Source organism: Sinohyriopsis cumingii, chromosome 1, assembly GCF_028554795.1.
Source record: "Sinohyriopsis cumingii isolate HCF-2022 chromosome 1, ASM2855479v2, whole genome shotgun sequence".
Lineage (NCBI taxonomy): Eukaryota > Metazoa > Mollusca > Bivalvia > Unionida > Unionidae > Sinohyriopsis > Sinohyriopsis cumingii.
Window position 1 is genome coordinate 110676751 of NC_142961.1, and position 11528 is coordinate 110688278.

The following is an 11528-nucleotide window of genomic DNA, read 5'->3' on the forward strand; positions in this document are numbered from 1 at the left end:
TAGAAAAATACAGGTTTGTTTATAAAAATCAAATTTATTTTTAAATAATCTACTTTAAATATGATATGTTTAAAAACAAATCCAAAATTTGCGGGCCTGGTGCGATCGCACCTTTGCATCTCGCTAAAGCCGCAGGTTATTTGGAGGTAGACATAATTTTATCAGGGGATGTTGAGAAACCTCAATCAGAGAGTAAGGGCACAGAAAAGGGCGAGACTCCGAGTCACATATTTAGTAGAAAATGGCATTATCAAAAGAATGACTTCATTGACTTTGATGATTCTGTAGATTTACGTATGACTAACCTAACTGAATGTTTCAAGAACATGTTCATATATCACCTGAGGACTGTAATGGGGAAGATTAAAAGAAACGAAACTGAACTGTCTGAAAAGAAGTTGTCTATCACTGCTCCCTCATTATAACGTTATCACTTTATAGTGAGACTACCGTATACTGAAATACATTATACATATCATTTTAACTATTACTACATCATAAAATCAATGGCCATACCAGCCTTATAATAGGAACCTCAAGTCCGGATTAAGGGAGGGGGGCATACAGGGAGTATGTGCCCCGGGCACCCTCAGTTATTAGATCCCCTCCGGTTGCCGTGGAAAAAAATTAAACGTCTTAAAATAAACCATATAAAGGTTTAAATCGTCTATACGTAGCCTAATATAGCTAAAAGTATACACATAAACGGGTCTAAATCTTCTAATACGCGGCCTAATATAGCTATAATGAGTATACACATATACGGGTCTAAATCGTCTAATACGTAGCCTAATGTAGCTATATTAGGCATGCACATATAAAAGTCTAATTCGTTTATACATAGCCTAATATAGCTATAATAAGTATACAGATATAAGGATCTAAATCGTCTAATACGTAACCTAATGTAGCTATATTAGGCATGCACATATAAAGGTCTAATTCGTCTATACATAGCCTAATATAGCTATAATAAGTATACAGATATAAGGATCTAAATCGTCTAATACGTAACCTAATGTAGCTATATTAGGCATGCACATATAAAGGTCTAATTCGTCTATACATAGCCTAATATAGCTATAATGAGTATACACATATACGGGTCTAAATCGTCTAATACGTAGCCTAATGTAGCTATAATAAGTATACAGATATACGGATCGAATTTGTCTATACATAGCCTAATGTAGCTATAATGAGTATACACATATACGGGTCTAAATCGTCTAATACGTAGCCTAATGTAGCTATATTAGGCATGCACATATAAAGGTCGAATTTGTCTATACATAGCCTAATATAGCTATAATGAGTATACACATATACGGGTCTAAATCGTCTAATACGTAGCCTAATGTAGCTATATTAGGCATGCACATATAAAGGTCGAATTCATCTATATACAGCCTAATATAGCTATAATGAGTATACACATATACGGGTCTAAATCGTCTAATACGTAGCCTAATGTAGCTATAATAAGTATACACATATAAGGGTCATTTTAAGGACAGGTTTTAGAATGTATTTGCAAATCTACAAGGGCACCCCTATCTAGAGTGCCCTGCACACCCACCAAAAAAGCATTAATCTGGCCCTGAGGAACGTTGTGATGATAAAGGATCTTTTGAAAAAAGGTGTGCTTTTTGTTATAACTTATTATACATGTATTTATTATGATGCCTATGTGTTTAAATAAACAAATCAAACAAACTTTTAAAAAAGGTAAATTAATTCCGGATATGTATGATCCTATTACGTTTTGGAAAACCTTAAAATAACTGAAACGTGGAAAGAAAATTGTTCATGGTATTTCACTTGGATAATAGTACGAACATGTTGGTAACATTTGAAACGTTTAAGCCTTTGACGGACTTGGATTTGATTGCTGATGATAAAGTTGATTCTTGACCGTCCAGTCGAAAAATTTTGGCATTCTTTGCAGAAATCAGTTAATCTGATAATCTAATTGAGGACGTATGTGGACCCAAATGGGACCGTCACTAGCATGTTTAAATATGCTTCGACACAATAAGTCCGTGTTTACCATTTATATGACGGGAAGGCAATTATAGATGCAACACAAGTGAGGTTTCGTAAGTGATATTCGATTATCGACAATCTTTTTACATTTCAAGCTGTAATTAAAAAAAATATCTCAATAAGACGGCGATAGCTTTGATTCTTTATTTGCAGTTTCCCAAGACATTTTTTTAATCTCCGAAATACTTTATAAAGTGTATAAAGTAATATATATATATATATATATATATATATATATATATATATATATATATATATATATATATATATATATATATATATATACATACACACACACATATATATATATATATATATATATATATATATATATATATATATATATATATATATATATATATATACACACATGTGTGTATGCATACATACATACATACATACATACATACATACGTGCTTTGCTAATGAGTGAATGAGTAAGCCTGATTATACCCTATATGTCAATTCGTCATTTCCGGTATGATCCATCCCCTAATAATCAAGGGCGTACAGATCCGCTTCTACTCATTCATAATCTTGTGGAACATTCAGACATAAACTATAAGATTAGACGCGTGAATAATTCCTGAAGCAATGCAAGCAGTTTTATCGGATCCAATATAAATTGCTCGAAAAATTCAAATTTCCTCCGTGACCCCTTAGTAGCACTATAACTAGATCAATAAATAAAAGATTAGTCAATAAAATTTCTTTTTTGAAAGATACTTCGTTGAGTAACGCCGCTATGTTTGTTTATCTAGAAGAAATCACTTGTTCTCATCTCATAAGAAGAAGAAAAAATGCCGATTTAGCGACAAAAGATCTGATTGGCTAAGACATTTTCTGTCTATTCCGTTTAGCATGGCTGATCGTAGATAAGCGGAACTCTTTGGCCCTGGAAATCAGAGGATGACTTAAATTGTTAAGGTTAGCGGTTGGCTGATACACGCAGCATAGCTACTATTAAACATTCTTCGATCTGCAACTGTTTGCGTGCACTTAGAGGGTTCAGTTGTAAATTCAGGAGAGGAACAATCAAAAATAGTTAGTCATTCTTGTACAATCTAATACAAACTGCAGGCGAACAAGCTTCAAACAATAATTTCAAGACAGAGGCATGCTTCTGTGAAACAAATCATTATAAAATATACTGATATATTATGGATACTTTTATTATTATTATTGTTATTGTTATTATTATTATTATTATTATTATTATTATTAGTGTTGTTGTTCTTGTTGTTGTTATAAATAATAAAACGAGTTGTTTGTTGTTAATTAGGGCCCCTGCTTGGCGCTCCCCCCACCCCCATTGCAGTTGTGGCTTGAGTGGTTGCTACGTCATTAATTTTGTATTGCTATTCTTATCAAAAAGCCTTTAATGGGGCATAACTCACATTCTATTTCCTAACGTGAACTTTAATAAAAACTAATGCATTACTTACAAATGCGCTGAAAGCGAAGCATACCTACCTATCCTGTCATTGATCATTTTTCATAAACTTGGTTATATCTAACTTAATTTTGACGATGGGAAGTGTGTCGTCAACAGGCAATGTATTAAACTTGCAACTCATGTGAGTTGGGTGTTGTAGGAAACGCTACTACATACAAATTATTTAATTATTCATTTTCATTGGGCAAGTTCTTTAGATAACTTTTAAGGTTATGAATGATTAATATTCCGTCAGTTCCTTCTCAAACAAACGTTGTGGTTTTGCGACTACTCAACTCCACTGAGGTTTTTCCGAATTTCTAGGAACTGTTCATCTGTTCACGCATGCATCGCACTCATGGCTAATCCTGAATTTATATTTGTGAAGCTGTACATAGTGAAAGAAGTCGCGAATTTTGATGTTCACAAATACAACAAGGCCAGGGCATCAATGTGCAGCTCAATATCAAGGCATTGCCGTAAAACGCGCGACCTTGTCCAGAGGTCCCACTCGAGATCGCATCTCTCAGAATGAATCGTCTTAAAGAATCGTAAAAGTTCATCGAATAAACTCCAACAAAAATTGGGAAATATTCGCAAATTAAAAAAAAAAAAACTTTAATTTTCACTGTGATCTTGACCTCAAGGTCAAAGAGGCAAACATGTATGTCACCAAATAAATTGTCTTAGCCTTCTAATAATTCATCCCACTGTGAAGAAAATCCATCAAGGTCTTTATGAAATATACGCCAATGAAACTTCTGCTGACTGCTACCTTGACCCCTAGGTAAAAGGGCAAGCTAACGTTTGGGAAGGATGAATTAACTTAACTTGGTAATTATTCATGACAATATTTTACGAGAACGCATCAACGAAATATATACAAAATTGAAACTTTAATAACATAAACCTTAATAATCTGTTGACGTAGCCGTTGGCGCCACTGGCGAAAAAGTGATTGCAATGTCTTGCTTCCAGCTAAAGTGGACTAGACAAAAATATGCTCTTATGAATCAAGTGACAACATCTGCACTGTCATCTTCTTCTGGAACGGTCGAGATGCTCGCCAGTAGCGCCTTAGTGGACTTGATCTGATCGTTTCTCTCCAGGTACTCGTCATAGTACTCAACTTCCTGTCCCTCACGACGCTGTCGCCGGATCTGCGTGGCAATCAGAACCATTAACGCTATCGCGTAGAACATAATCACTATGACAACGTACAGAAGCTCATTAACTTGACTATCCCTGTAGATCTTTGTGCGCTTGACCTCTATCAGAGTTCCGTTAAGGGACGAAATGGCCTCCATTTCTTCCGCTGATAGTGCGCTCCTGTTAAGTAGCACGTGAATCAGGGACATTGTTGCACTGTTCCAAAATTATCTTAGATATGGACCGGAAGAGCAATTAAGCAAGCAATTTAGTCAGGAAGGTCTTTTAACTGTGGAATCTAAACCCTAAGACAGCTCCGTAGCCTGTAGCGAAAGAAAGACATGAAATGACAATGTAGTTTTGTGATGAAAACTTTAACTGTATATATTGGTGTTTGCGATATAGTTTGTCTCGAGGCAGACCTAATATAGGAGACGAGAAAGCCAGTTAAAAGAATCATGTCAATTTGAAACACTCGAATTGGTAAATTTGATGACATCCGCTGCTCCGTAAATAATTAATATGACTACTTAATCAAGAGACCCAAGCGGTGATCATTTACACGGCTGTCATCGGCATGATAGCCAAAATGCAAGAGAAGTTGGTTGGCTTATTCGAATTAGTGGAATAGATTATATAGAAATTTCGTTCAGTGATGTTGATTGCATATGCTATGAAAACAAGTGTTTCAGAGATTTATGTACCTTTGGTATCTCCATCCATATTTGATGACGCATTAGTATCATTACTAAAAGGCTTTAACGCCGGGATGCTTTCTATCAAAGTTGGTCAAATTCTGTTAAAGTCTTTTTCAGATAACGATGTTTATGTTTTATGTTTTTAGAGGAGGGAAGGTCATAAGTGATGGCAGAGCGGTCTCATTTATATGAAAGACTTTCAAGCAAGGATGTTGGCTTTCAAATGTAACAAACTTTTCTACTAAGCAGATTTTGAGAAAGAATTTGTTACAGTTTGTCCCCACTTTTAGCAACGGAAACCATATTTTATGGCAGATCGGTATTTTATTTGTATAGTCATAAATACCCATCAAACGAAGACAGGATGTGTGTGTGTGTGTGTGTGTGTGTGTGTGTGTGTGTGTGTGTGTGTTTATTATTTTTTTAAATCTTTAGTTGTTTTAGAGAACAAGTTTTTGAACAGCAGATTTTTCTATTTGTAGAAACTATTGCCATACCTGAAAGCGAATTTGCATTATTTGTAGAAACCTATAAGACCTTCATTTATTTCTTTGAAAATTGGTCAAATTCTTCTAAGCAGTTTCTGCGAATCATTGAAAGGTTTTACTAATTTTTTTAATACTAAAGCAGCCTTTTTATGGTGGGTCAGCATCGTTTTTAAAAAGAATGAAAACTCTTTGTGCAATAATAATTTCTGCGAAATTCTGTGATATCTAATTCAGTATTTGTATGGGTTGTTTTCCCTTATGAAGATCATATTTAAAATGATGTCAATCGGCATCATTTGCAAAATCTTGAAAGGCTTTTATGCCAGAATTCGTTCTGCCAGAATCGATTAAGTTCTGAGCAGCGGCTGCTGAGAAGTAGTTGTTTAATAAGACTTTATTTTTTATAAAGGCGGACACGTTTTACGGCAGTTGGGCATAATGTGTATAAAATTTAAATATTTTCTCTCAAATGTTATAAATTTCCGTTAAGCGGTTTTTGAGAAGTTGTTTGCTTCTATTGTTGTTTGACCATATTTAAATACGCACGGAACCATTCGTACTAAATTCAAAGGCATGTATTACAGGATGTTGTCTGCCAAGTTTGGTTGAATTTGGCTGATCGAATTTTGAGCAGTTGAAAATAATTGCTTACGGACTGACAACAGACGACGCACGACGAGCCCACAACAGAAACTCGCTTGGTCTTACGACCAGGAGTTAAGAAAGTAACGATCATTTATTCAATTGTTTTTGGCATAACTGTAGAGAAGATTTAAGATGAATTCTACAACATTTTGTCCGTACACGAAAAGATACAAGGCTAATATACCTTAGTTTGAGGACACGAAACAGCGAACATTGGAATGTTCTATTTTGGAAAAGATTTAACACTGTAGCCTGCTGGTGGCACTTGTACAAGATGTTGATACGCATCCGATTTCTGAATCTCGCCAGAAAAGATACATCTTTTTAATGTCAGAAGCAGATAATGAATGCAAAAAAGGTAATGTTTCGAAAACTTTAAATGAAATGTTATTTTGTGGCGTTTATTATTTTTTAAATTAATTTTTTTACAAACTTCTAAACATTTTTTTATATAGTTTTTAAATAAAATTGTTAGAATAAACATCTTTTGGGACCGATTATCTCTGAAAATACATAACTGCAATGTTGTATATAATTGCATTAGTATCTGTTCATTTGATATTTTAAACGTATTATTTTCAGAAACTAACTTTGACATGAAACCATTTAAGTGAAATCTTTTACTTAAGATGAAAACTTAATAAAGTCAAGAGATGAGAATTTATTTAGTGTCAACAAACGACGAATAGAAGTTTTTAAAACAAATTAAATCAGAACACGTATCAGCTTCTAGCACAACTGTCGACTCATGAGTTTGAGTCAGTCGTTACAATAATACGTCTACTTCGAATATAATAACACCGTTTTGTAAAACGAAAGGCCAAAATAATGGAAGATGTTTAACCATGAGACATGAATGAATGAATGACAATTAAGAGAAAATAAAAATATGTTTGTACATATTCTCTTAAATATTGGATATTTTCAGAAATTATTATGTGATAGTTATAACATTTTTTCTTCAAAATAAATATTGAATATTTTTCTTGTTTTCGTCGCTTTCAATGCTAGATTTAAACAATATCAAAATATTGACATAATTTAAATGAAGAAATGAAGTAAATTTACACTTGTACTCTGTGTATTTCAATTAACGAGACAGACGGACAGACAAAACTTGTGTACTATACAGAAACAAATTTCATAATTTTACTGCCACTACTTACACGATCACTGTTGTCCATGTGACCTTCATGAACGACCTTCCCGGCTTCTATATATTTCCATTACTTTCAGTATTTAAATGAAAAACATGCTGTGCACACAAGGTTAAGTATTCCGTTTTAAGCTTTCTAGACAAAATGATATCAACTTCAAATCCTTACCGGAATGAGGGAAAATTCGGGAAGCAGACTATGTCCTTCAGTTGCCGCCATCCTTAATCTCAAGTATCCTCATTCGGTCTGTCTTGAAAATCCTTGCTCGTGGCGAATACTGATAAAAGCAGCACTAACACTTCGCCACTAGTCGTATAGAAAATATTGCTGTACTTCGAATCGATTTCTCTACTCTTCTATTTCACTCCGATGACCTTTCTTCGTGACGTTGTGTTGGAATACATCGGCGCTGTATTGACTACGTTTTGCACTAGTAAGGGAGATTGAATAAACTACTGTTCCTTCGTCTACTCTTCTATTTCACTCCGATGACCTTTCTTCGCGACGTTGTGTTGGAATACATCGGCGCTGTATTGACTACGTTTTGCACTAGTAAGAGAGATTGAATAAACTACTGTTCCTTCGTCATTTCACTGTTTTTAATCGATAGTTACTATTATTCTAAGTTATAGGTTGTCATATTATATAGCCAGTTGACCCTCTAGAATACGATGATGTTCCATATCGTAGCCGAAAAAACTATTGACATCTAATGATTCCTAATGGTATCATCCAAGTTCTCGAAGTGTGCCCTTGAATCTGGTCACCGAAATTGCCACAATTATTTTAGCGTGCATTCGCTCAGTGCGATCGATGTCAGCCGGATGACTTTGGCCAAAAAAACTAAAAAATGAATCGAATGTCACACTGTCAGTGTGGTGTTGCGTAACGTTGAATTAATCAATAAAGAAGGGATAATAAAGTAATTTGCCACGCAGCCTGATCATCTAAATTTTAGCTTTAATTAGCCAAGTGTACAACAGTCAGTCTATTTGGGCAATTAGATCAAAGGCTATGGTTCATGAATTTGATTACAATGATGCAAAATAAATTTGCGCTTTGCAATATACAGGTTTAACATCTGTTTTTTATGCCAGGTGTTAATGTTACGCCAAATATTTTAAAATCTATCTAGCAGAATCCATGAAATATAATAATCTCGCTTCATTTCGTCATTTGGCGGTCCATTTACCTTTCACAAGTGCTAACATAAGTGATAATGGTGCATGCACACAGGCAGTGCGATATTACGTTGATAGCTAAGAGTTAGTACATACAAAATAATTATGATTCCAGAATATATCTGTCTTCCTTACGTTTGAAAATTATACGTTTCTCTTGCATCGCCCCAACTTTATCTGCTAACGTTCATGATGAAAGTGTAGGTATATCCCCAGTCGTGCAGGGGACCTATAGAGTGTCCAATGTATATGCTGGGCAGGCAATCTATAAAAACAATTTCTGACTTCATAACAATATGCAAGGAGCAGATACGGTCAAAGTAAAGTATTATTGCTGTATTTAAAAAAAATGTATCGCTTTATTAACTATGAATGCACATAAAGCGGGAAATATATATATATATATATATATATATATATATATATATATATATATATATATATATATATATATATATATATATATATTTATGTGTGTGTGTGTGTTTTGGATTTTTAACGTAGCTAAAAAAAAGTAGATTTTCAGTCATATCACTACGATGTCTGCAATGTGGCAGTTTAGAGTGATGTCTAGCACTGGGGCATCATGCTGCAGACATGTAGCATCAATCCCACTCAGTCACACGATGCCAACCAGTCATAACACTAACCTCTTAATGCTGAGCGCCAAGCGAGGCAACTGTTAGTAGCATTTTTAAAGTCTGTGGTATATCTCGGCCGGGGTTCGAACCCGCGACCTTCCGCATATGATCTTTCGGAGCTTTAGCAATGGTAAAACTACATAGCTGCCGTACTACGCACCTCACGCTACATCAATAAAGTGGAAACACGTCGTTTGAACCATTTGGCTTGAGATAAATTATGTGGTCTGCTATTCAGAATTGCAGAGAAAATATTTAATATAATATTCTAGACAGAAAGTAGTTAGAACTATTTATTAAATAAGCTATTTTTAATTTGAATTTATCAAACAGAAAAGACTAAAGTTTAATGTATCACGATCACAAGAAATATACAAAACACAAACGTTTTCCAGTGCAGAATGACACGTGTTTTAACACAGTGGAACGAAAGTGTTTAAGAATTATGATGAAGTTAAAGCGTTAATTCAAAACTTTTGTAATTTAGAGGAATTTTAGTTTAGCTTAGTTGTTAATGCTTTCCTTCTCGCAAATATCAGTCCACAACCATAGGACGAATTTATGCAGTTATGGTATGTACTTTGAACACATTGGGAATGGAGTTCACAACGCATTTTCGATATTTTTCAATGGATTGTTGTTTTGAACATTTGGATACAAAAATGGTGTCAAGTAATATTATGAACCATCTGTTCAGCACCTTGCTTGAAACAAAGTTATTATAACACTCTAACCTGCAAATGTATGTGTATGTACTTTATATTTTAGGTATATACTCACGTGCAAACACACACGTATTTACACACACACACACACACACACACACACATATATATATATTCGTAGATACACTCAAGCATTGCTCTAGATACACTCAGGATGTAATTCCATAATCAAAGCAATGCACTCTGGATGTATAACTGTAAATCTAAATTCCACAGCCCAGAATTTTGCATTTTTATATTTAAAAAAACTATTATTGTCATAAACTGTCTCTATACACTGCAAAAGGACTGTAAAAATATTTATATCTGTTTCTCCTGATAACATAATTATAATCTATTCAATGTATGAATATGTTCTCTTTAACCTGGATATGTTTAGATATTCCCATTTTTATATAATCCTTCTTCGTCTTAAATATGGCAATGATTACAATTCCAATTTACTAGAAAGTCACAGATGCCCAAGACAGCGTTAGGATACCTTATGAAAAAATAAAATAATTGAAAATAAACCAAAAATACTCCAAATCATTATCCGCAACAACACTATAATAAAATCTAAGATAAAGCTTGTTCGAAACCTTATTATTGGCGTAATAAAATATTCTAGTAGAACTTAGTTGTAATGACCGCTGATATAAATTTGAAGATAATCTTGAAGACAACAAAACCAGTAACAAGTAACTAGATTTGTATTAGAGGCGATTTTGATTCTAATATGCCCACATCCTCCCGATCAAGCCGTCCACGTCCCGTTGTAACCAGATTTGGTCCTACAAATTTAATAAATGAACCAACAACAATTACTCCCAAGTCAGGAACCTCCCATACTTTTACCATTACAAGCAATTTATTTATTATTACCAGCTTCTCATTCAAGCCACCGGTCTAGAGCGACTGTTATTTTGTAATGATAGAAGTAATATTTAAATCATGATAGTATCACGTTCATGTTTAGAGGATTAAATTAAACGTGGAATGTCTTGCACTAAAAATCACTTTGGAAAGCAAAATGCTGGATCAATTTACTTGCTTCATACAGCATAGATCAAATCTACAATACTCTCTGACTTGAATATTAGCCAATCTATGTGATTCTCATATAACCCATAAAACAACATTGCCAAATGTCAAACCATTGATGGATAATCTGATTAGCCATGCTAAAAGAGCTTGAGTTTATCGCAAGGCTAAACTTGCAAATTCAGATTCCTAATGGACGAATTATAGACTAGGTAATCAAATGAATTCAACTAGCAAAACAAGACTATATTAAACGGCTACAATCGCCACTGAAGTATATCACTAAATGCAAAACAAAGAAAAAGATGCCTGTTATATATTTTAACTTGCATTGTTTGTT

The 11528-nt window shown here is 34.1% G+C and overlaps 1 protein-coding gene across 2 annotated transcripts; it reads right to left on the minus strand.

Annotated features, from left to right (window-relative positions):
• Positions 1-3651: 3651 nt before the first annotated feature.
• LOC149807599 (uncharacterized) lies at positions 3652-8425 on the minus strand. 2 transcript variants are annotated; one of them, XM_089942968.1, is made up of 2 exons: positions 7787-8425; positions 3652-4953 (listed from the first exon to the last, which is right to left on the minus strand). In XM_089942968.1, exon 2 carries the CDS (start codon positions 4837-4839, stop codon positions 4495-4497), a length of 345 nt encoding a protein of 114 aa, XP_089799094.1. In that variant the 5' UTR covers positions 4840-4953; positions 7787-8425; the 3' UTR covers positions 3652-4494. The 2 variants fall into 2 exon arrangements, with proteins under 2 accessions (XP_089799094.1, XP_089799175.1); XM_089943049.1 differs by lacking the exon at positions 7787-8425 and adding an exon at positions 7628-7759.
• Between the last annotated feature and the right edge of the window lie 3103 nt (positions 8426-11528).